Genomic DNA, 27109 nt, shown 5'->3' with positions numbered 1-27109 from the left:
GCAACGAAAACAACATGCTTGTCTTAAGTGCTGTAGTTTATCCTACAAAGTAAATTCTAGTGAAGTTAAGGAATCTGACTGTTTTTTTTAAACTGGAGCAGGATCAGAAAATTATAGCTTGTGGGCCCAATATGGGACACTGCCTGTTTTTATAAATAAAATTTTATTGGAACACAGGCATGCCTATTCATTTATGTATTATTTATGCCTGCTTTTACATTATGGAGACAGAGGTAAGTAGATGCTATAGAGACTGTGTGGCCTGCAAAGCCTAGAATATTTACTATTTGGCCCTTTATAGAAAAAAGTTTACTGACCCCTGGAATAAAGGAATATTTAGAGATTGAAGTATTGTCCTTAAAAAACTATCACTTTTGAATCAAGGCTATTTTCCCTTAAGTAGCATGAAAAAATTCTTCTGTTACAAACAGATGACAATTTATAACTAGGTTTGATGAGAGAAAGTGCCTAGAAACTATTGAGTGATTGATGTCTACCTTTTTTAAAGATCATTAAAAATCATTCTACATTAAATCATTAATGCTGAGAAGATAACTAATGAGGCATATATGAAAGATTACAGTGTGGCATGCTAATAATTTAACTACAGGGAGGATTGGTTACATTATTTCAGCTGGCATTGCCTATTTTGACAGTCTTTATAATAATTGTGAACTTTAATAAAATTTTACATTTATAAATATCAGTCTGAGGTTTTACTTGCTACAGTCCAGTGAGGCTAAGCTAATAGTCATTTGCAAAGAAGCCTCATATTTCTTGTGTTTAGATGTAGTTCAGTGTATTAAAATGAGTATTTAGTCATAATATTTTTCGGTCACAGAATTTAAGCAATAAAACATGGGGCTGCAATGCTCCATATCAGGGTAGCAGTTTAAATAATTTTAAAATAATTAATAAATTATCTTTTCATTTTTTAACAGACTTGTGGAAGAAAGCAAACTGATCCCACGCATTTTTGATGTAATTCTGGTAAGAGAAGAAATGTGCGTCTGAAATTCAAGTGAAATTTAAAAGTTTTTAAAGTTTTGACCACGTTGTTTGGTTGGGTTCTAACCCTAACTCTGCCCAGAAGGATTGTGTGTCCATCATGTCACTTAACCTTATTAGGCCTCAGTTTCCTTGTATGAGCTCTTGTCCAGCTCTGAAATTGTGTAGGGATGCTGTTTAATGACCTGCCCTCTTTCTGAAAATCCTTTGCATTTTATTTCTATAAAGTTAAAAAATATGTTATCTAATATAGAAAGAATACTGTATCTGAGGTTGGTTTGTGGAGGAAGGGCAGAATGACGATCACTGTGCTTCAGTATGAATTTTCTGATTTTCACCATGAAGCTCTCTGACTTTGTCATCACTGGGTCAGATCAACAATTTTATACCTATGGGCAGAAGTTGTCTTCTTCAGAACGTAGAATAGCTTAGCTTCTGTACACCATTTTTTCCATTCATAGAACACAACTTGATTGAAAACCATCTGTTAAAGAAAACCTTTCCTCTCTGGTTCCTATGTGTAGAGAATAAAATGGGACGTAGGGTTGGCTTTTCTCACTTCTGATAAATCCCTATTTATACTAAATAGAAATCTGAGAATTAGGCTGAAAACTCAGTTGGTACTTATAGCAAGGGAGTGCCCTTAGCCAAAGAAGTGTTCTCTTGTACCTGAGTGGGTTGTCCCCCCTTTACCAAAATGTTTCCCTCCATAGCTGACTGACAGTGCAAGGGACAAAGGAGGGGGACATGTCCGCAGTCAGATCAGCCGAGCCTGCCTTGGTCATCAGTAGAGCAATAGCTGTTATTGTCCCCTAACCCTACCAATGGAAGATTAGCCCTGTTTAATCATCCTAAATTATTAGTCTACAAGTTGTTTGTGTGCTGATAGGGCTGTATGGTAAAAACATTATTTTTCTTAGCTGCAGATCGCCCTTTTTTTGGTGGAGAGCTGTTGGGTTTGCTGAGCTGTTTGAGTTAGGCGGGGAGTAGGGGTGGGCATGGGTAGTATTCCCAAAGCACGCTCAAGTGACAACAAGATGACCCAGAGCTGCCATGCTGAGAGAATTGTATTGCTTCAAATAGTCAAAGGGGATTTTAGAGGCAGTATCAGGAGAAGAAAGGGAGAAAAAGGAGATGAAGACCCATGGAGATCATCAGCTGTCTAGTGGGGATTTTTAAGCTTTGCCCAGTGGTATGTGCATCTCCCACCTTCAGTAGGACATGCATCACTTGCTGATTCGTTGTGGAGTTGGATTTGTTTTTGGAGGGCCACGGGGGCCGTTAATGTTGGGTTCGGCTGCACGGTTGGGCAGGGGGCAGGAGCCAAAGCTGTCCACATTCAGCCACCTCTGGCTTGCGCTTGAAAAGAGACTTGGTGCTGCAGACAGAGAGAGCTGGAGTTAGACTGGACCTTAAACCCATGGATGTGACTCATCCCCTTGCTGTGCCAGGAGGGCTTCTGACCTGCTGAGGTCAATACAGCTCCTTTTGTGACTGATAGAAAGCTCTCTACCCAGCCTTTGGCAATCATCTCAAGGTCTGAAATCCCACACATGGAAAATTCTTCCCTGTATGTTACCGAAACCCCTCCATACGTGATGAATCTTTGTATAACAAGCACCTAGCAAGGCTTCATATTGCGCAAATGTTTAACTGATTAATGCCACCATTGAAACCCCTGTCATTGTGTTGTAGCTGTCGTTGCGGGTGCGTAGAAGTGACATATACTTTCCAGGTCAGGATTTCAACTTGTCCTGAGCCCTGTGACCTCGGAGGCATTTCTGGGAGGAGGCTTTTCCTCCTGCCGGAACAGCTCCATGCTCAAGTGTTTTGTAGGCCCTTATTTTGAAAAGAGGTCCTGCTGCTAAGAAAAAGTAAAGAAAAAAAAACAGTTGGAAATCACTGCTTTTTGGGACAGGACTTTTGATGTATTTGAAAAACATTATTGAATCCCTATTCTATTTTTGACTTTCTTGAGTTGAATGATCACTACTTTTTTCTCTGTATAAATACATTTTTAATCAATGAAGTATCTTTGTAGCAGTTATCCTATGAACTATTACCTTGTCCTTTCTAAATTTTTGTCACCGAGCTAGACATAATATTTTATAGATTCTATGCTGTACTTTTTTTTTTCCCCCCTCATATTTTAACATTTCTGAATCCAGGCTATACTTCCCAAACCAATGACATTTTACAGTTGCTTTCAGCCAGGTGACCTGGTTGTCATTGCCTTAACCAATTCACTTCAGTTTTATTTTTCTTTTTATTAGTGCCCAAGAATGATATATTAGAAAAATATATGTCTAAGTTTAAAAGAGCTCTTTCAATAAAAATAAAATGAAAATTCTAAGTAATAAGAAACCATGCCATAGTTTAATTGGCAGCATTTTTCTTCTTTAGTGCTTGATAAAATAATGGTGTATCTTAGAACTGATGGATTCCTGGATTCAAGAAAACACAGTGTATACTTCAGTTGGGTTTGGTTTCTAAGTTCAAGGGCCTAGGTGGTGTCTGGCATATATATATAGCAGCTTCTAGCAATGGTTTGATCAGAACGAGACGTAATGAAAAGATTGTACGAGACCCTTTGGCTACTGTTTGTGTCTTTTAGCCACTCATTAAAAAACACAACAGCATTTGACTCGTTTAGCTGGTGGTCCACTGTGACCTCTTGATGATTTTTTTCTTCACTCTTAGCACATAACTGTTTTCCATCTTCGGTTTGATGTACTTAGAGCCTGATAATGGGCTTTATAACATCGTTGTTTTCTAGAGTTCCTCGTATGATATGCTCTTACCCACAGTGTGAGACATCCTCTCCTAGATGTTTTTCATTACAAAGCAAAGCTGTTTCTTCTGGTGGGCAGGAATTGCAGTCAGCTTCCATGTCTTTCCTGCAGGCTTGGAGGGAGGTGAAAATGAAGGCAGCAGAATTCTAAATTTGTCATCCTGTTTGGTAGGAGCTTTCTCAAGGGAGAAAGAGAATACTGTGAACTCCAGGGGAGGGAGTGATTGGCTCTGCTCTGTGTAGGGAGAGGAGTTTCACAGAAGAAGTAACCTTTGAACAAGGGCCTTGAGCGGCTTGTTGTGAGGAGAGGGGACATTCCAGCTTTGGGGATGGTGAGTACTTAAATGTGCCTGCACCAGGGCCGTGGAGAGATGGTAGGGAGTGAGCAGTTTGGGACCAGATTCCCGCAGGGCTTTATACTGTGGTTCTTTCTTATTTGTTGGCTTTGCAAATAATTTATGCTCTTCAGAATCACAGTCCTCTAAACAAACTAGTGGTTACCAGTGGGGAGAGGGGAGGGAGGAGGGGCGATATAGGGGTAGAGGATTAAGAGGTACAAGCTATTATGAATAAAATAGGCTGCAAGGCTATATTGTACATGGGGAATATAGCCAGTATTTTATAATAACTGTAAATGGAGTATAACCTTGAAAAGATGTGAATCAATATCTTGTACACTTGTAGCTTATATAATATTGTACATAAACTATACTTCAATTTAAAAATTAAAAAAAATCAGGATCCTCTATTTAAAAGAAGACTTTTTGAGCCCCTCTGCTGCCTGGCCGTTGGGGTTGGGTCTGGGAGAGGATCAGGATTAGGATCAAGGGCTTATACTGGAAACTTGAAACAGGTTGAAAGCTGGATTCTGGGAGTCACCCGTAGGACTCCATCAGCGAGGCTTTTGACATCAGCCAAAGGGACTGTGGGAAGGGAGCTTAAAAGATAGAGCTGGTCTCAGAGATCTCATCTAAGGGTCCAGGTGTTCTAACACCACATTCAGGCCAGAGAACAGGCAGGATGTTTTTAATCCTGTGTTCCAGCTGCAAGTGTCCCCACTCTTGGCAGGCCAAGCGGTGGGAAGACCCAGGTAGCTGATAGCTTACAAAAGGGAGCTGTCACAGCAGCTCGGTGCTGCTTCCCTGGCAGACACTGCATTTTCACTGGCAGCACAAGGCAGCTGTGTTGAGGGGAGTGGAGGCTCAGGCAGCCTGCATTGATTTTATCTGACTCGATTCCCACATACAGCCTTCAGGGTCTGTGACTCTAAGGCAGTCTGGATCTGCTCAATAAATGCGGGCTCCTGGAGAAAGTCAATCATAGGAGGACCTGGTGGCTTGGTTTTTGAATGCAGAGTTGCTGGGCGAGCAGGATGGAAAGCATTCTTCTTTCTCCTTTGCCACTTTCCAAAGAGTAGACATTGCTTTGAAATGTGTCTTAAGTATGAATTTGGATGGATCAGCCTTTGGGTTTTGCTATAACTCTAATCTCTCTTCATTTTATTTCAGTGGTTTATGTTTTGACCTACTTCCGTAAATCATTTTAATGCCAAGTAATATGGGCAACCTGTATTTTATTGGAAAAAAAATCTATATTCATAGCAGATTTTCCAATATGTGCCAAAATATTGCTGTCATGATATTTTATGTGTCTATTCCAGAGCAGACAATTAAAGAGCAATCTCATTGGCAAATGTTAACAATAAAAATGGGATTAACAGCACACGAGTTTGACAATTATATTGTTTTAACAGTTCTCGAGGATAGCAGTTGAAGCAAGCTTGAGTAAATCTTCCAAGTCAACTGTATATTTAGAAAAGAGCCTCTTTACCAACCTTTGGAGCCTAAAGGATTTAGTCCCTGAAATACCAAAGTAGTACAGACTGGTAGCCTCATCCCATTTAAGGAATGTTTCCAATCCTGAGCGTTCGTCAGGCTTCTAAAATTATTTGCTCCATTCCAGTTGCAGCCCATCTAATGTGAATTGGTTCTCAGGGTTAAAATGACAGGTTACTTATAAGTTTAAGCGTCTGCATGCTTGTGTCCACTATGCCATTAATAAGCTGCTGCTCTGTACTTGAGCATGAGTTGCTAAAATAGAAAACATGACGATTAAAATTTCAAAATGCTTGACTCAGGAAGGTACTTTAAAAGTTACACAAAGAGTACTTACTGGATGCAGGGAATAAATCTGAATCTTCAGTCTACATGGATACCTGTCAGGGATTCTGTAGACTGTAAGATGGAGGTCTATAACCAATTCCTGGTGTATACGAAGATGATTTTATACACTGCTAACACACTGCCATTAAAGTATGTACTTCGAAGTGTTTTGTTCAGTGGGGGTGAGAAGGAGACGGATTTGCGCAGATCTATTCTGTAAACTGATCTTTACAGAATAACTCTCTGGGGCCAGTGTGCAATGTATTGATACTGGATTGAATGAAGTGAAGTTGCCCATACAGCAGCTGAACTAATGGCTTTGATCTGATCGATACCATGTTATCTGGTTAGCTGAATAAATGGGTTGAAGCTAAGTAAAATAAACTTCTATCAGTATACTTGGGCTAAAGCATGACTAGTTACTGCATAATCAGCCCAAATGGTTTGAAAGAAGATGGACTGTATTAAGATAAAAACTACATGTTATATCCACTGAAAACATGCTAAAATAGGGCTTAGGATATCTTTGGGCAATCACAGAGCATATATTGGGAGTGTGTTACATAGGGCTTCTCCTAAGTCAGTGTAATCTTGCATGTTATCATCATCATTCTTGTTTCTAGTTCTGCTCCAGTTCCTGGGCTTCACTTTGAGGAAACAGGTACTATTCCCTCTTCCTTCTCTGTAAGGAGATGGTCTAGTTACAAACCGTAGAAGTAGAAAGTGATAGGATGTCAAATAATGTACTTCCTAAGAGTGTTAAGCTTTTGTGTGTTTTTGGTTTTATTCTTAATTGATCGTGGGATTAGACTTGTGAAGAAGTAAGGGTAAAATTAGGGCATAGCAAATAAATGAAACCTCAACAAGAATGAGTTACAGACCAGTGAAAAGAGGCGCATGGTCCAATAAGGTGTTATAAGGGAGAATCAAGAGAAAACAAACACTGGATTAAATTTTGAACAAGCAAAAGAATTAGTATAGTACTGGAAGAAGAGGCGGTGTTCTTGTTTGAAGGGCTGTGAATCTTAGGTACTTATGTGAGCCTGTCCCCCTGCACTCATCTCATTGCCTGTGCTGTTGATTAAATTTCTCCTGCAGACCTGCGCTTTTCAATATGGTAGCCAGTAGCCACATATAGCACAACGAGCACTTGAAACGTTGGCTGTCTGAATTGGGATGCGCTCAGAGTGTCAAATAGATACCAAATTTCCAAGGGAAAAAAGAGTGTAACATAGCTGATTAATTTTCCTGTATTGATTACATGTTTTTTTTTGTTTTTTTTTTTTGCGGTACGCGGGCCTCTCACTGTTGTGGCCTCTCCCGTTTCGGAGCACAGGCTCCGGACGCGCAGGCTCAGCGGCCATGGCTCACGGGCCTAGCTGCTCCGCAGCATGTGGGATCTTCCTGGACCGGGGCACGAACCCGCGTCCCCTGCACTGGCAGGCGGACTCTCAACCACTGCGCCACCAGGGAAGCCCTGATTACATGTTTAAATGGCAGTATTTTGAGTGTGTTGGGCTAAATGGAATATTATTAAAATTAATTTTATCTGTTTCTTTTTTTTACTGCAGCTTTCAGAATATTAAAAATACGTGGCTTGCATTATATTTCTGTTGGATAGTGCTGCAGTAGGTGATTTCCTGTCTTGTATCCTCAGTCACATTGTGACTTTCGCTTCAGGAGGAAACTGCTCTATGTACAACCACACCGCGTTTGTCCCCAGCACATTGCCCTCCCTGCTTTTGGTTTTTCAGTACGTTTTGATTTATTAGTGAACAAGTGAGGGAAGTGAGGCATGGCTGTTATATTTAGACCCTTTCTTCAATCACAGCTGACCTTTCGCCCCTTGATGGTGGATTGGAAGATGAAACGGTAGGAAGCGCCAGTGTTCTTCAGTATAATGTACTCACAAAAGGCAGTGTGGTTGTAGCTCCCCTGAATTTTGGCCATGACTAGTGATACCACTCAATTTTACTTCTTTCCTAACTCTGCAATATCTGAGGATGCCCAGTGATTGGCCGTTGGTCAACTTTGGGTTCAGGCTTCTGTTAAAATGCCCACTGTGGTCATCAGGCCTTGCCCATTCTCACTACTCCAAAGCCCTGTGTGTTTGGGGCCCTTTGATAGATGGAACAAGGTAAGGTAGCTTGTGGTATATACAAAGAGGTACTGGAAGAGCCAAGTTTAAAAGCAGTGATCATTCATTCTCAATATATGACCAGTGAATGTTATGTCATCTGAAAGTTCCTCAGTAATGTAGGACCCCATAAGTTTATTCATGAACAAAATTATTGAGATACCCATTTTTTTGAGAATGTGGAAATATCAGTAAAAAGTTACTAGTTTTGATTAAAGCAGCAAACATCTACTAGCATTTGCTTTTGATGCTTTTTGCATTTGTTTTCTTGGATGAGCAAGAAAAAGCAGAATTTATGTGCTTACCCCCTCGCTGCAAAGGATTTTCAAGCTGAGCCAGGAAATCTGATGCAGTAAAGCAGTTTACAGATTTATGGGGAAAGGAGAGCTTTTTAAATAGCTCTAGCAAGTGAATTGCGTTTTGGATTTATTAGAGGTACCAAATTGGAGAAACACTATGATGAGATGCCAGTAAGGGCAAGTTATTACACAGGATTTTTTGGTTTATTTTTTTCTGACAACAAAAACAATACGTGCTTGTAAAAAGTTCAGATCGTACAGAAATGTCTAAGATAGAATGGGAAATTCTTCCATAATATCACAGCCTACAGCTTGATGCATATTTTCCTCATTGTTTTTCATGTATGTATTTTTAAAAAAATATTTATTTATTTATTTGGCTGCACTAGGTCTTAGTTGCAGCATGTGGGATCTCTGTTGCGGCACACGGGATCTTTAGTTGCAGCACATGGGATCTTTAGTTGCGGCATGCGGGATCTCTAGTTGCGGCATGTGAACTCTTAGTTGCAGGATGTGGGATCAAGTTCCCTGACCAGGGATCGAACCCAGGCCCCCTGCATTGGGAGTGTGGAGTCTTAGACACTGGACTGCCAGGGAAGTCCCCCACATATGTATTCTCTCTCTCTTCTTTTTTAAAAAAAAAATGGGACCCTACTAAATAATATATTTTATATCTGTCTTACTTTACAATGTCCATGGCAGCAGGGTGTGTGTGTGTGTGTGTGTTTATATGTACGTACACCCATATGTATTATTTGTTCTATTTGATGGTCATATAATATTTTTTTGTATTAGCATAATTTATTTAGCCAATCCCCACTGACGGACATTTCAGGTTTCCCCCCCAACTTTCTGCTAATATGAGCAGCACTGAACAGAGAATATCTTTGTACATCTGTGTGAGTTTCTATAGGATACGTTCTTAAAAGTTGCATATTACACCAAAATATATACATCTTTTGTATTTTAATATTACTCTCTGAAGTGGTAATATAAAATTCCCCACGCAGCAGTAGTATAAAACAACACCTGCCTTGCCATGCTCACAACTGAGTGTTACTGGTCTTTTAAATCAGGGGTCCCCAAGCCCTGGGCCACAGACCAGTACCGGTGGTCCTTGGCCTGTTAGGAACCCGGCCGCACGGCAGGAGGTGAGCGGTGGGCCAGTGCGTGAAGCTTTATCTGTGTTTACAGCTGCTCCCCATTGCTCACATTACCACCTTAGCTCAGCCTCAGCATTATGGTGAGTTGTATAATTATTTCATTATATATTTCAATGTAATAATAATAGAAATAAAGTGCACAATAAATGTAATGCACTTGAATTATCCCCAAACCATCCCCGCACTCCGGTCCGTGGAAAAATTGTCTTCCACGAAACCAGTCCCTGGTGCCAAAAAGGTTGGGGACGGCTGTTTTAAATTGTCAGTTGTTTGTATTTTGACCCGTGTGCTTTTTAATATCAGAGTCAAATTTATCAGTTTTTTTGCTTATAGCTTCTGTTAGGAAAGAACTTCTCTTCGACAAGGTTATAAAGTATTAATCCATCTTTTATTCTATACATTTATGGTTTTATCATTAAATCCTAAATCTTTGCTCCAAAATAACTTTGTTGTGAGGAACGACTACAAGTCCAGCTTTTCTCTTCCCCATACCTCCCTCTCATCATCACCAAATTCTTTCAGTGGTGTTCGTTGATGTAATTCATCATGATGGTGACTTGAAATGCCATATTTATCATTCATTCACTGTATTTTGTTTATTGTCTGTATTGACATATGTAAGCTGCATATATTAAATGTATCAATATAATTTGATGAGTTTTTGCCTAAATATTCAATCAAGATAATGAATGAACATACCCATCATCACCAACATTTCCTTGTGCCTATTTTTAAGCCATCCCTCCCTACCCCCATTCCTGTCCCAAGCAACTATTAATTTACTTTGTCTCTATAGATTAGGTTACATTTCCTAGAATTTTATATAAACTAGTAATAAGGGATGGACTCTTTTCTTTTTTTAATGAATCCCTGGCTTCTTTTGTTGAGCATACTTACTTTTTCCTAGGGAGAAAGCATTATGTCTGATTTGAACCATTGGGTTTTGTTAGAATCCTTTAGCAGGTTGAGAAGTTCCCTTTCATTCCTAGTTTGCTGAGAGATTTCACTGATGGATTTTTTTCTTTATCTCTTAAAATCATCATGTAATCACTTTAAAACATTTTTTAATATGGTGAATTTATTGATTGATTTTTGTATGTTAAAACAGTCTTGCCGCCTGGAGTTAAAACCCATGTGATCATGCTGTATTTTTTTAATATATAATGCTGGATTTGATTTAGTAAAAATTTCAAGTATTTTTGTGACTATGTCCATGAAGGATATTGTTCTATAGTTTTCTTTCCTTATAATCTTTTTCTGTTTTTTGTATCAGGGTAGTGTTGGTCCCAGGGAACGAGTTGGAACATGTTCCCTCTTCTGCAAATTTTTGGGAAAAATTTTCTTTTAGAATTGGTATTTATTTTCTCCTTAAATGTTTCGTAAAAATAACCGGTGAAGCCACTTGGGCTTGAAGTTATCTTTGTGGGAAGCTTTTAAAGTACAAATACATTTTCACTACTGGATAGAGGGTTATTCAGTTTATTTCTTTTGGTATCTTTCAAGGAATTTGTATATTTCATTTAAGCTGTGAGATTTATTGGCATGAAGTTGTTATGGTGTTACCTTATTATCCTTTTAGTGTCTGAGAATCTATAGTGATGCCTCCCTCTCATTTCTGATACTGCTTTTTTGAACAGTGATGAAAAATTGAGTATTCTCTTTTTATTTCCCTTCTAATTTAGTTAGCTGGAGGTTTACTGCCTTTATTTGCCCTCTGAAGGAACTAGCTTTTGGTTTTATTGATTGTTTTTCCTATTTGTTTTTTCATTAATTTCTGTTCTTTATTACACCTTTTCTGCTATTTCCTTTGGGTTTCATTTTTTGCTCTTATTCTGATTTTTTAAGAGATGCTGAGGTCATCAGTTTGTGACTTCTCTGTTTTATTACTGTAATCACCTAGTACTATAAATATCTCTCTAAGCACTGTCCTAGTTTCAATTTTGATATGTTTTATGTCATTTTCATTTAGTTCAACATAATTTCTAATTTCCTTTGTGATTTCTTCTTTGGTTTATGGATTATTTAGAAGTCTGTTAGTTAGTTTTCCCATATTTGGGGCCCAAATGTATTTTTTATTGATTACGACTTAATTACATTGTGGTTAGAGAACATACTTTGTATGATTTGCATCCTGTGCAATTTCTTCAGACTTGTTTTATGGCCCAGTCTATGGTAAATGTTTCCTATATACTTGTGGAGAATGTGTAACTGCTGTTGTTGCTTGGAATGTCCTGTGAATGTCAATTAAGTCAAGTTGGTTGTTAGTGTCGCTCAAGTCTTCTGTGTCTTTACTGGTTTTCTGTCTACTTGTCTGTCACTTACTGAGAGAGGGGTAATAGTGTCTCTGGCTAAAATTGTGTCTTTGGCTAGTTCCCTTTCATTTATATCACTTTTGTTTTCTGCTTTGAAGCTCTGTCGTTCCATGTAAAAATTAAATTTGGGATTATGTGTCGTTTTGAGGAATGGAACTCCTTATCATTATGAGATGCTCCTCTTTCTCCTTGGTAATATTCTTTGTTCTAAAACCCACTTTGTCTGATGTTAGTATCACCACTGCAGCTTTCTTTTTCTTTTTCTTTTTTTTTTTTTTTTTGCGGTACGCGGGACTCCCACCGTTGCGGCCTCTCCCGTTGCGGAGCACGGGCTCCGGGCTCGCAGGCTCAGTGGCCACGGCTCACGGGCCCAGCCGCTCCGCAGCATGTGGGATCCCCCGGACCGGGGCACAAACCTGCACCCCCCACATCAGCAGGCGGACTCTCAACCACTGCGCCACCAGGGAAGCCCATGCAGCTTTCTTTGATTAGTGTTAGTAGGCATATCTTTTCCCATCCCTTAACTTTTAACCTGTCTACATCTTTGTATTTAAAGGTGTTTTCCTGGAGATAGATGTACTTTGATTTTACCTCTTTATCCAGTCTTACAATATTAGTCTTCTATTTGAGGTGTTTAGAACATTTTCATTAAAAATATTTAAATCTACCATCTTATTACTAGTTTCATGTCGCATCTTCTGTTCTTCTTTCTCGTTTATTTCTGTCTTTTCCAGCCACCTTTTATATCAGTTGAGTATTTTACCTTTTAATGGTTGGTGTAGGGTTTACAATATGCATCTTTAATTTACCTCAGTTTGCCTACTATCATGTAGGTAATTACCCTGATGTAATGATTACCTCCCAATATACTACCAGGCAAAGTAACCAAGGGTCATTGGACATAGGGGATCACAGATCAAATAAAAAAAACTCACATCACGTGATTTATTGACCCAATTAAGTGCGTATAGTGAGAAGTAAGGCTTAGGGTAAATTAACACCTTTTAATAGGGTGCAAGCAGAGTGAAGTACACTCCACCTGAATCCTGAGGAACAGTGTGTTCGTATGCTCTCCCCCCGCACCCCCAGGCTGCATCAGCCTTCCTCAGAGTTGCGTCTGAGGAACAGTTCCCACCGATGGAAAATATCTCAGGCCAACAGCACATACTTGGAGCGACATGTATAGTTGGCCCTGGCCGTACTTGCCAGTGAACTCGCTGACCATCCATGGGTTTTATTTGTGTTTCTTAAGCAAAGAACACACCTGAGTAGATGTCACCAATGTGTGGCTTAATTAAAACTTCATGTATTGGTATCTGCTATTTTAGTATTTAGTTTAATATTTAGTGTATCATGAACGTTTAGGGCCCAGATGTCTTATGTATGTTTAATGACTCGTGAATACTAGGTATCTTCTGGTCGTTTCATCCATTTTTATTCATCTCTAGCACACTTATGCTCTGTCTTTATATGTCACATCGTATGGGCATCAGACATTGCATTTTTTCCTCCGTCTCAGAATTAAATCCTCCATGTGATATGGAAGTGTACGTCACACCACTCCGTGTCTTATGTGAGAACCTTTCAGCAGCATATTTCTATTTGTAGTGGCTTCTTATCACCTACATCATGAGATCCAGTTCCTTCCGAACCCTGCATGATCTGACTGTGGTTTCCTGTCCCGCCTCATGTCATCCTCACTTTCCCTTCCTGACTGTGCTGTCATCATGTTGACAGCTCAGTTTACTGAGTAGGCTACGCATAGGCCTCCTTTTCTCCTCCTCAGGACCTTTGCTTCTACTAGTCCCTCTCCCCAGAATGTTCTTCTCCCGTCTCCTTGCATGGCTGAGTGCATCTCATCCTTTGAATTTCAGAGACCTCTCTACCTCGTCCTCACTATGAGAATAAGGAGCCACACCTGTCTCTGTAGCCTCGCCTGTCATCTGGCACAGAATAGCCTTAGGTGTTACGTGGCTATATTATATAGTTAAGGTATAATGCATTATTATTTCTAATGTCGTGCTAGATTTAATACGTGAACTTGTAGAAGGGTTTTTACTTAAGTATTTGTAAATGTATGAAATTGGTCTGTAGTTTTCATGTCAGGCCTACTACTGTTCTTAACTTTATATTGGGATATAGCTATAGTTTCACAAGAAACTGGAAAGGTGGCACAGAGAGGTCCTGTGTACTGTGCTCAGTTTCCCCCAGTGGTTGTAGCACACTTAACTGTAGTACAGTATCAAAAGCAGAAAATCTACGTTGGTACACCATGTTCTGCATCATTCAATTTGTGTACATTTTTTGAGGGTTGTTTTATGGCCAAGGATATGGTCTTTTGGTTTATGTTCTGTGGATGCTTGAAAGGAATATGTATTCTGCTGTTATTGGTTGAAGTGTTGTATAAATGTTGATTAGACTGTTTTGGTTGATGGTGGTGTTGACTTCTATATCCTTGTGATTTTCTTTCTAGTTATTTTATCAGTTGAGGAGAGAAGGGCGTTGAAATCTTTAATTATAATTATGGATTTGTTTCTTTCTCTTTTCTCGTCTCCCAGTTTGTGTTTCCGTGTGTTTGCATCTCTGTTGCTTGGTTCATACATATTTAGGATCGTTAAGTCTTCTTGGTGATTTGAATCATCATGTCATTTTATCATTATAATTTTGTCATTATGTAATATCTGTGTTCCTTTTAATTTTCTTTCCTCTAAAGTCTGTGTTTTCTGATATCAATATAGCCACACCTGCTTTGTTTTGATAAATGTTTGCAAGGTATGTCTCTTTCCATCCTTTAAATATTCAGCCTCTCTTTATCATTATAGTTAAGATGAGTTTCTTGTAGGCACCATACAGTTGGGTCATTTTTATTCCTTAATCCACTCTTCAAATCTGTCTTTTCAGTGATTTATTTAGACCTTTTATATTTAATGTAAGTATTGATGTTAGATATTAAGTTTGCCATTTTATTTTTCTGTTTTTCCTTTTTTGTTTTTGTTTTTGGTTCTTTCTCTGTTTTCTTTCTCCTGCCTTCCTGCGGATTACTTGAATATTTAGTTATCATGTCTCCTTAATCTTCTCTAGGCTGTGGCATTTCCTCAGACTTTACTTGTTTTTGATGACCTTGGCAGTTTTGAGTGTTACTAGTGTTTTGAAGAATATCCCATAATTCGAGTATGTCCAATTTTTTTTCATGATGAGATAGTTATGGGCTTGGGGGGGGAATACCACAGAGGTAAGGTGCTGTTTTCATCACATCATATCAAGGGTACAGGCAATCAACAAGACCTGTCACTTAGTGTGTTAACCTTGATTATGTGGCTGGGAATTGTCAGGTTCCTCTACTCTAAAGTTACTTTTCCCCCCATTTCCATCCTTTACTCTTTGGAAGCAAGTCATTAGGCACTCAGAGGTTGGGGATTAAGTTCCACCTTCTTGAGAGCAGAGTAACTAAGTAAATTATTTGGAGTTTTCTATACAGGAGATTTATCTCTTCTCCTCATTTAATTACTTTTTGACAACTTTACAATTTCTCCCCTGGTTATTGGCTCTTCAGGGTTTTTTTTTTTTCCTTCTTTAATTTACTTTGGAAATTTGAATTTGTCTAGAATATCCAATCCATTATTTATTAAAGTACATTGTGTAAATATTTATTTTCATATTGGACATTTACCTTTCTTCCTAATTCGGTGTATTTGTGACTTCTCTCATTTTGTCTGCATTAAGATAGTGTTTAATGCTTTTCCCCAAATCACTAGGTCTTGGATATTTACCAATTCGACTGATTGTATTCTATCACATTAACTTAAAAAAATCACTAATCACTCCTTTTTCTCTTTTTTTTTTTTTTTTTTTTGGCGGTACGCGGGCCTCTCACTGTTGCGGCCTCTCCCGTTGCGGAGCGCAGGCTCCGGACGCGCAGGCTCAGCGGCCATGGCTCACGGGCCCAGCCGCTCCGCGGCACGTGGGATCTTCCCGGACCGGGGCACGAACCCGCGTCCCCTGCATCGGCAGGCGGACTCTCAACCACTGCGCCACCAGGGAAGTCCCCTTTTTCTCTTTTCATTAGAATTATTTTGTTCTTGTCCTGGTCTCTTGATTTAAGTGCTTTTATCCATTTATCAATTTTCCTTCTGAGAAATAACCGGCATCAACCTGAGCTACATCTGTTTCCTGAGTGTGTGTCAGGGAGAGAAGTGGAAAGTGGTATCATGTGGAGTTCTGGGGTGTGACCTGTGGCCATCATTGTTGTTCAGTCAGTTGGTCATCAGGCACTGCTGGGATTAGAGAGGAGAATGAAACACAGGTCTTGGCCTCAGTGAGCTCACAGTTTACTGTGGAGGCAGACATAACTCGAAAGCTATAACACAGAATGGTGTAAATTGTAACAGAGACACAGTGGGCCAACTCCCTGCTATGGGGTGATCAGCACCCCTTCCAGGAGGGAAGCACACTTGGGCTGAGCAAGAAGTGTTGCAGTTTGCACATTGGACCATATTCGCCAGCAGAAGTGTGTATTTGTTCTGTCTGCTCCCTTCCCCAAAGGGCGGGCATGCCTGTCCTTCCTGTGCTTGGATGACTCTGTTCTCCTGCCAAGGTAAACTGGCAGTGAGTCCTCGTCTCTTTTCCCAGCTGTCTCTTCTGAGGATCACCTGGTCTCTGTTGACCAGGTGAGAGGCCTTTGTCACAGGTGCTCACAAAACCCTGTCCTTCTTCATAGCACTTGTCATTTTGCAGTTTTATGCTTGTTTTGTGTGATTAGTTGATTAAAAGTCTACCGCATGATTACTGACTTCGTGAAGCAGGAACTATGTCATATTTGGTCGCCATCGTATCCCTGCACTCAGATCACTGACTGGCACATAGTAGGTGCTCAGTGAATACCTACACGGTCGAGTGAGTGTGTAAGGGGGAGTGGTGGTGGATGGAAGGAAGGTGCTTGGGGTCCACACCCCTGCCAAGGGGTTCAGACTCTGCTTCTTGTCCTCTGTGAGCCTCAGAAGAATATTAACCAAGGATTTGACATGGTTCCATTTAATTTAGAAGTATCTACCCAGGAGCCATTTGTGTGCAAAGCACATTTTACAACACGTGAGTAAAACAAGCAGTGTTAAGTAGATTATTTTTGTAGATATTAACCAGTAGTTATTATTCACTAACCTTCCCATTTTGAAAATGCCTTTTCTGAGCAGTCTTTTTATATGTTAATGTAGATTCTCTCCTGTGCTGTGGGTAGGAGTGATGTTGAGAGGTTTTACCTATGAATATTGTCTCCACCCACCGAGATGTCCACGTCCTAATTCCTGAAACCTATGCACATGCTAGGTTGCTGGGCGACGGGAATTTAAGGTTGCAGGTGGAATAAGGCTGTTAATTAGCTGACCTTCTGATAAGGAAATGATCTGGATTTTGTCCCCCTGGGCCCAGTGTAATCACAGGGTCCTTAACTGTGCAAGGAGGAGTCCTCAGAGATGTGAGCAGGACTCCACGGTCACTCACGGGTGGCTTTGAAGGCGGAAGGTGGGGCCCAAGGGATGCAGCGGCCTGCAGAAGCTGGAAAAGGGAAGGAGACAGCTTCCAGGAAGGAATGCAGCCCTGCCAACATCTTGATTTTCAGTTCCGTGAGACCCGCCTTGGACTTCTGACCTCCAGAACTGTAAAATAATACTTTTGTGTTAAGCTGCTAAGTTTGTGGTTAATTTGTTACAGCAATAATGGAATACTAAGGGAACACCGCTTACTGTATTTTATGATAAGCCTATCTTGTAAACAGTCATGAGGAACATCACAGAGTAGTCTTTGTAGAAGCAGCAGCTGAGACTGACTTGGAAATCTGCTTGGGTCTTTTTGTGTTGGTGTATTTGGTAAGTGATACAAATATCCACATATATTTGATGTTTTCTTAGATTAAGACTCACATTATGATTCTTGATCTAAATTGGTCGAAGCAGCAGAAATGTTCTCTTTTTATTCTGATGCTGCCCCACATGATTCACACGTGAATACTTCCTGCCGCACCATATAACTACGGCAATTTCTAGGTTTCGTTGTAAAAATGATTCATTTTGCTCTCCATGACAGGCTTTCCTTTGAAATATATTACTCATGTGCTCTGGGAGATTGCTCACATACATCTCTCTCCCCCTGTCTGGTCTCCTGAGAGGCTCTGTATCTGTTGAATCCCTGGAATTTTATTTTACTTCACTATAAAATGTTTTATAGTTTTCCATAGCTCCAGTTGAGCTACTTTTTAACAATTAATATTTTAGAGGGTTTAGTTGACAAAGTATGCAGTGCTGTAAACTGTTTAGGCAGATGCCGGGGGTTGCAGCTGAAGCCAGGCCAGGCCTTTCTCCCTGCGATGGAGGCTGCTCAGCCGTGGGGTGGTGAGGTCAGCCAGGACCAGGGCGAATCTGCTTTCATTGGTTTTGCATGTTGGGGATACTTGTAATGTTTGGTGGGTCCACTCAGCCCTCAAGGGCCTTAGAACTCTTAAGGGTTATTAGCTTGGGTCCTTTGGGAAGTCAGGGATTGCCAGTAATGAAAGGAATGCTTAGAAAAGAGTTTGTTTTTTTTTTAGGAAGTGGTCATTATTTTTTTAATTTAGGGAAATACATGTCAAGAGGCACGTTTTGGTTTTCACTTTTTGCCACGTGGTATGTTTTGCCAGTGTATATCCCTTGGTCCACACAGAGAAAAGAATTCTTGCATCCTGTTGAGTTGCCTCAAGAATCCTTAAGGAAGGCCCAGCTACAGAAGAAGAGTTAGCTCGCGGGTTGGCTTTGGATGGCACGTGGGGACATATGTCCCTTAAGGCTTTTCCACGGTGCCCCACCAGAGGGTGGGGAGATACCAGAACATCTGGGTGTCCACTCTGGGTGGGACTTCCCTTCTCAGTCACCTCCATGCTGCCTGCGAACAGGGGCGCTCAGAGGATTTTACCCCTGACTCTTAATTGAGGACTCTGCAGGTGTGGCCTGTTCTCAGGCCTGGCCGCCCACCCGGGGAGCTGCAAAGAGACACTCGGGGGGGATGCTGCCTCTGTCTCGAGGGTGGAGGTCAGGGATGCTATGGTAGCATGCAGTACACAGGGTTGGCCCCAACAGAGACCTCCCTGGCCCCAAATGTCAGTAGTGCTCACGTTGAGAGAGCTTTTCCTGGAACCTGGCTCACTTTCTTCCTTCCCACGTCTACTGCTGTCATCATTCTTGGTAACTTCAGTTTTCGTGTAGATGGCCATCAGTACCTCAGCCGTCTCACTTCTGATGTTCTGTTCCATCCCCTGCACATACCTCGTGTGTCCAGCCTGGGGGACACATTTCTAACCTTGTCCTCGCTCATCAGGGAACTCCCTTCACAGTCTCACTCCAAGCAGCCCACTTTGACTGCCCCTCCTGTCCTTCCAGCTCACCTACTGTGGTTCTCTCAGGAGTCCTTCCACCTCATGGGGGTGTCCAGACCCTTGATGCCGCCATTCTCACTATCTGCCCGTCCCTTATGTCCTCACTTGCCTTTCTCTGCTCCGTGATGTATCCGTCTCATGCCCTTGGACCCCAGTTCCCTTACCGCCCCCCCCCGCATTCCTTACCTGTCACAGCCACAACTTTTATTAAGCCCAACTCTTTTCCTGTTTTCCATCAACCCTAACCTGATAAATTAAAATCTGCTGGAGAAAAACACAACCATACTGACTATACCGGTTTCTCTTTAACTGACTGAATCTCAACTGGGAATCCGTGGTGCTCTGTGTGTTCCCACTTTCAAACCACAGCTCCCACTACCAAGCGGCCTTTAGCTTCATTGAAACATTTGCTCACCCAGCACCAAAGCTGCCGACCTCTAGGCACGTGCACCCGTCTCCTTCTCTTTCTCCCCCACCGTCCCCTTGGTGGAATGACTAGCATAACCCTCCTTTTATCAATGGCAAACCAAGTCTTCGACTTGTGTTCTGGGCCCACCCCCTCTGGCCTTTGTAAGGTTTTTCTCTCAGCAGTTGTCTTCTCTGGCTCTCTTGTTACGAAATAGTAGACACGCTCTTCTTCCCACACTCCTCTGCAAGCTATTACTTAATTTCTCTTAGCACCCTCGTAGCTAAATTTCTTGAAAGAGTTGTCTTTGAGGCTCGCTTTTTTACCTTAGGCGGTTTCCTCAGCTACTCTGTAGGTTTTTGTTTCACTTCTTTACTGAGATTGTGCCTGTCAGTGTCAGCAATGACTTTCACACTTGCACATCCCGTGGCCTCTGTTGTTACTTCCTTGACCTGAAAACAGCTCTTGATAAAATTGCCTGCCCTCCCTTGTTGAGACCATTCTCGGCCTTGGCTTCTGTGGCCCCACCCTCTGCAGTTTCCCTCCCACCTCCCTAGCTCCTGCTTCGCAGGCCCCTTTGCAGACTCCTCAAGCTGTATTTGACCTCGAAGTTACAGGGCGCTGCAGAGCCTGTCTTGGGACCCCTTCTCTTTTTTATCTGCATACTTTGCCGTAAGTAAATCTATCCATGTCCGTAGCTTCAAATACCATTGCATTAGTAATTCTCTATTGACTGCCCTTTTTAGGAGGAACAAACTGCATTTTTAGCCTGCTCAGTGCCCCGGGAGGCCGACCCAACCAGCTACATCACCTGGTTTCCTTAGCCTCTGGCTTCTTTGGGGTTCTGCCAGTAGGAGGTGCTGGCGTGATTGAGGGCATCTCCCCCACTGGTGGCCATCCTGGCAGTGGCTGAATTCCTTTATAACTGCACTTCCTGTCTGGGGTCCCCTCCTCTGTGGCTCCAGCTCCTCTGGGGCTGTGGCAACACGATCCCTTTCCCTCGTCACTTCGGGCCTAAGAGTAGCCACTGCTGGTCCCTGGGTGCTTCAGCACCCCTGCAGGCTCTCTCCAGCTTGCCTACGCATCTGTGGAGAGTCCCTTCACTCTGCATTTTCAGCTGAGTCCTTTTGAGTGTGCCACGTGTCATCTCATCTGTGCACCACCTGTAATCTGATAACACTGTCTGTATCTGCTGCAAACTTCCAAATCTTATGTTCAACCTTGGTCTTTCATTTGGAGCCCAGAGTCTTGTGTTGAGCTGCCCATTTGAAATCTCCACATAGGTGTCTTAAAGGTATCTCAAACTTCACCTAGGCAAAGAGGTTTTCCGATTCTGCGCCCACTGCCCTTCCTCACCCGTACCCAAACTGTTGCTTCTGTAGTTTTCTCCATCTCCGTAAAATATACCTCTCTCCATCCATGTAGGACGATCCCAGATTATATTCTCTTCTTCTTCTAAACATACCTCCATTTGCCTACTTTTTCCATCTCTGTTACCACCACCGTGTCCAGCTCACTGTCATATCTCACCTGGATTGCTGCGATGTGTCCTGCCTGACTCATCTCTCTGCTTCATGGTTTCTTTTTCTTACTATCCGTGCTCCAGATGGCAGCCAGATTTTACCTTCTTAAAATGAAAATTATATATCCCTCTCCAGTTTAAAACCTGCCAGGGCTTGCCATCCCACTGAAAAGAAAACCAAGCCTCTTTACTCGGATTCACAAAGTCCACATCATCTCTTCCTTGCACCCCTCACCACTTGCCCCATCACCTGCTTCAGCCACAGTGGCTGTCCTGTTTCTCCAGCTTGTCGACCTGATATCCACTTGGGACCGTTATGTAAAGTTCCATTTGCCTAGAATGCTCTCCCCTCACCTTGGTATGGCTGGTATCCACTTATCATTCAAGTTTGTCTAAATCTTACCTCATCTGGGAGGTGCTTCCCCCAACTGACCCGGTATTTACTTAGTCACTGTTTATCAGATCACACCATTTTAATTCTTAATGTGGCCCTTAATACTTTTTGATAGTTTTGTTGCTTATTTGTCAGTTTTGTGTCTTCACTCAGTAAGATTTAAGCTTCATGAGGGCAGGGACCTTCTTTGTCACATTCAGCACTGAAACCCCAGCACCTGGAAGAGTGAGTGACATTACTAGAAATTGTATTTGTTTTTCTATCAATTGCCTATTCATGGCCTTGCCCATTTTTCAATATACATATTTATCATTTTCTTAGTGATTTATAAGAGCTCTTTATATGTTAATTACATTAAATTTATCACATATGACCTAAATATTTTCTTCGTTTGTCATTTGATTCTTAGTCGTATTTGTTGATCTTAGACATTTCAGATACTTTTGGAGTCACATCTGTACACTTCAAGATTTTGGTTTTGATATTAGACTTTAAAATAATTTCCCTGCTCCTAATTAGAACAACATTTCTCTCTCTTTTATGGTTGTGATTTTATTTTCTAACATTGAACTTTTGAATCTACTTAAAATTTGCTTTGGAGTGTGATTTAAAATAAAGATCTAAAATTGTCTTTCTCAAATATTTAATGATTTAACACATATTTAGGGCGTTTAGTATATACAAAGTGCTTTATACATATTAACTTCTAATCCTCATAACAACCTTATGAAGTAGTTTGCCTCATTGTTACCATGAAGAATGCAGAGGCACGGAGAGGCTAAGTACTTGCCCAAGGTCACAGGATGGTAAGAGTCAGTTCTGTCTTGCTCCAGAGTTTTGTACTGTTAACCATTAACAGTCTGCTACCTCTGTTACTGTTAAATATTCATTTCTGCACTGTTTTGTAAGTAGCCCATCCATCTCTACTGTTTGGAAAAAGCCCCTTTTAACATGATGTGAAGGTATATACATACTCAGGTCTCTTCAGAAACTTTCTCACCTGCTTAATTGTTTTAACCTCTATTGTAGTGAAAGTACCACACTTAAAAATTTAGACTTTCATTTAATCTTTTCCTCATTCTTCTTCTTCAGGTGTTTTAGTATCGTTATACATTTTTAATAAAACCCAACTCTATAGAAAAATAAAAACCTGGACCATCTCTATTAAGGTTGTTTCAATTCCATAAATTCTGGCTTTATTATAAGGAACCATGAACAGACTCTTAGTGGGATATGAGGAATTACTTTTTCACACTATGATGACTCAACTCTACGGCCACTGCAGGTCGAGTCTTCATTGGACATGAAATTGTAGTGTGAACGTGATTAGCACAAGGCTGGTGACAGAATAGATGCTCAATAATTATGCTATAAATGTAGAAATGAGAATAATGTGTCAGTCTCCACATTCTTTTTCTAATTTTCATTTGTATCCTTTCTGTTAGCCTTACATATTTAATGAGTAACAATGACTTTACTCAAATGAGCTGAGGCATTGAAATCTATCCCCTTGTGCCAGTTCCTTTTGGGGAGAGAAAAATGCTGAGTTTCCAGTGTTACCCTTTCCTCCTCCACTGCTATTATCATCCCTACTGGAATGGATTAGGAGAGGCACCAAGATGTCTGGCTTCTCTGCAGGGACTTTCAGAGATTTTATTTTCAGAAAACTTTCCTCATTAGAGCCTAGGCAATTTGGGTCCACAAGAAGAAGTTTAGTAACACAAACCCATCGTTTCTTATAAGGAATCGTTACGTAACCCATTGTTTCTGAGAGAAATGGAAGCATCCATTATATGAAACACTAGTCATTGGAAACCAAGATGAGCAGGGAGATAGAATATCACTGGGTAACCTTTTGTTCTACTGAGATTGGCATTATATATGGCATCTTTCCAAAACCGATCTATAAATAAAATTCCATACCTTTTTTTTTATTATGCCGCATGCTTTTCTTTAGGTCAGCCTAGCCACAGAATGGTTTATATCCTAGGGATGAATGATGTCATTCCAGGAAGAATGTTTTCCATTGAGTATTTTCATAGAATGTTCCATATATCAATATTTGTAATGGATTTCTTATGATGAGGCTTTGGAATTGATGTGCTACTTTGAGGACCACATTGTTTTCTTTTTTAAAAAAATTAATTAATTTTTAAATTTATTTTTGGCTGCATTGGATCTTCCTTGCAGTGGGTGGGCTTTCTCTAGTTGCCGCAAGCGGGGGCTGCTCTTTTTTGCGGTGCATGGGCTTCTCATTGCAGTGGCTTCTCTTGTTGTGGAGCATGGACTCTAGGGCACGCGAGCTCAGTAGTTGTGGCTAATGGGCTCTAGAGTGCAGGCTCAGTAGTTGTGGCTTGCGGGCTGTAGAGTGCAGGCTCAGTAGTTGTGGTGCACGGACTTAGTTGCTCAGCGGCATGTGGGATCTTCACGGACCAGGGATCGAACCTGTGTCCCCTGTATTGGCAGGCAGATTCTTAACCACTGCACCACCAGGGAAGTCCCCATATTGTTTTCTAATAGATAAGACATTAACCTCCCACTTATATGGAGTAATTGTTGGTCCTAATGGTTAATCCTTGAAAACCAGCCCCCCCCAAAACATAAATAAAAAATGTCAACTGAGTCAGGCAGTTTGGCTTGTATTATGCATGTATTATATATGGCTTGGGTTCAGTTGAAAAGTGAAAACAAAACTGGACTTTAGTGACCTGTGGCAACATTCACACTTTGCAGTGCAGATGTATGGTTCTATATGACTCAGTGTCAACTGAATATATTTTTTCTGTGTGTGGTTAGTTTGTGTGTCATTAATGAGGTTCGTGACATTAGTTGCTTAAGAAAAATACACTCACCAAAAAACTAGGGTGGGAATGTTAATGTGCCTACCAGAAAGCAATTGTGTAAGTAATCAACTTAATGGTAATATTATTTTATACACTTATTTCTGCATGTATTAATATTTCCTCTTTTATGTTTCAAGTTAAGGGGCCATTCAAGGGTAAAACACTTCACATAATATATGGATAGAGCTTGATAAACTCCTAGGCCAAGCTAAGGGTAGTGCAAGTTTTTGTTTCACTTACTGTGTTGTTTTGTGCTTTCACCATGTGTGTACAGACTCTATACACATCTGCATAATTATTGACATGTACACATCAACATTTTTCCTTTGACATTTTCTCAGGCAAACTCGTTGCACTTATATTGTTGGGGAGAAATAATTTATGCCAAATAATTTTAATAAGGTAAATATTTAGGGAAATGAGCTATGACTTTTCCCCCCTGGTTAAATGTTAAAATATATTTACAGAACCCATCACTGCTATAGGAGTCAAAGAACTTGGGAAGAGGAAGACAATGTGATAGTTTGTTCATTGGAAAAGGAAAAACAAAACGAACTAGAAAATATTTGCGGCACTTAGATGAAATAGTCCCTGTGACGTTTGATCAGTATTTACGTAAGGAAAACTGTGAAAAAAAAATACGCATTTTCTGATTTCCGGTGTTTTGTATGAGTTTAAAATTATATATGTTTGGTCTTCCCTGGTGGCGCAGTGGTTGAGAGTCCGCCTGCCGATGCAGGGGACGCGGCTTCGTGCCCGGGTCTGGAGGATCCCATATGCCGCGGAGCGGCTGGGCTCGTGAGCCATGGCCGCTGAGCCTGCGCATCTGGAGCCTGTGCTCGGCAACGGGAGAGGCCACAGCGGTGAGAGGCCCACGTACCGAAAAAAAAAGAAAATTATATATGTTCTACACCAGGAAATGGTAACAGTCTAGATCATCAGTTTAAAAAACTTAGTATTGTCCTTTAAATATAATGATTGCTTTTCCTTTTTGTACAAGTGTTACATTTAGATCTTCATTGTATGAAAACTGAAATACACAGAAAAGCCCAAAGAAGAAAATAGAAATTAGCTATAACCCCCTACCCAGAGATAATCATAGTTAATATTTAGTGTATTTCTGTGTTTGTTTCTATGTGTCTTTCTCTCTATACGTCGTTTCTGTTTTAGATATGAACTAATAAATTTCTTTGTGTGGTTCCAGTATGCATGAATTTCAACTACTGTGGTTTAGTTAAGTAACTCCAGTTTCCTAGAAACATGGCTCACATTTCACTTACCATGGTATATAAACTGTGAGTAATTGCATTAAGTATACAGTTCACTGCTAGCTTTTTAAATCAAGTCACTAAGTGAATAACAGATGCACATCACAATGAGTGGCCTATCACATCGCTTCTTTCAAAGTCTGTTGGTGATTTGTCACGGTGTTTCTGTTCAGGCTTAGACAGCAAAATCTGTAGTTGTGTTTCCTTCTCATCTTCCAGTGATAAACCTACAGGACATTTCACAAATGTGGATAATTGAAAAAGAGATTGAAAGACAAAAGTTCGGCAGAGAAAGGAAATGTGATAATGCTGGAAATAAAATTTTAATCAAATGTAAATGGAATTAGAGAATAAAAATCTGTGGGAATGTTGACCCCTGCTGCCATTCCAGGAAGTCTATATATGCAGCCAGAGGAACTCAGCAAAGGTGCATGTATTGACACTAGTGAGGAAGGTGGTTGTGCTGAAAAGAGTTAAGATCTCCCAGAGGAAGTGACATCAGTTAAACAATAGCATGAAGGGAGCTCTCAGAGATATTTCACAACATGGAAAGGCAAATGATAAAATATTAGAAAATGAGTATGACAATTCCCCAAAGCATAGAAGAGATGATCAGTTTATAAGTTATATGATGAGGAAAACACAAGTACTGTTCAAACTGTCGTTTGTTGGTGTTTTACAGCGATGAAATAAAACACTTTAATTCTCAATGTTTCTAATGTTTCAAATGACAGTGTAGTAAATATCAGGGATTAAAAATTCCCCTCTACATGCATAGCTGATAATAAGAGTTTTGAATGTTTCGACAACAAATTTTAAAGGTCATGCAACAATTATATTTTTTTCCCATTAATTATTAAGGTCACTTTGTGTGATTTTAACTTGCACGGTCATTGTAGCAGTAGTTTCTGTAATAACTGTAGCGGTTACAGATAGTATATTTTCCATCAAAGAGAGATCCTTTTTTTCTTAGGCATTTAGGGTAAGGGGTGGATCAACTTAATCCAGTCAGAAAGCAAGCTGTGTTAGGGCTGTCTTATTAAGACTCCGTTCTAACTTTGGTACAGTCTGTCCTTTAGGTGTGGCTTTCCTGGATGTTTGACTGAGACCTCTTAGTTCTTTGTCCCCTCAGCTCTGTAAGACTGGAAGATTCAGCTCTATGCTTCAGAATGTCCCAGCCTCATTCTCACATCTAATGCCTCATGTACATGCAAACATATTAAGGCAAATATCTTAAGGGAGAGACCATCTGAATGCTTGAAATGGATTGCTTTTCCTGACTTGTTGTTGTTTCTTTCTTTCTTTCTTTTTTTTTTTTTTTTGTTATTGGAGTATAGTTGATTTACAATGTTGCGTTAGTTTCATGTGTAGAGCAAAGTGAATCGGTTGTACATATACATATATC

General features: G+C 40.6%; 1 protein-coding gene across 13 annotated transcripts in view; it reads left to right on the top strand.

The window, feature by feature from the left end:
- Window positions 1-27109, top strand: part of ULK4 (unc-51 like kinase 4) — a 529281-nt gene that overhangs the window by 222056 nt on the left and 280116 nt on the right. For all 13 annotated transcript variants that reach the window (XR_007469880.1, XR_007469879.1, XR_007469881.1 and 10 more), the window contains one exon: window positions 942-990. Coding sequence is in view for 10 of the 13 variants with exons in the window: in XM_049693609.1 (XP_049549566.1) it covers window positions 942-990 (49 nt within the window). In the remaining 3 variants the exon portion in view is untranslated. The remainder of the gene's footprint in view (window positions 1-941; window positions 991-27109) is intronic.

The sequence above is a fragment of the Orcinus orca genome, chromosome 10 (genome assembly GCF_937001465.1).
Source record: "Orcinus orca chromosome 10, mOrcOrc1.1, whole genome shotgun sequence".
Taxonomy (NCBI): domain Eukaryota; kingdom Metazoa; phylum Chordata; class Mammalia; order Artiodactyla; family Delphinidae; genus Orcinus; species Orcinus orca.
The sequence above is the reverse complement of the archived record's forward strand: the minus strand, read 5'-3'. Positions and strand labels throughout refer to the sequence as shown.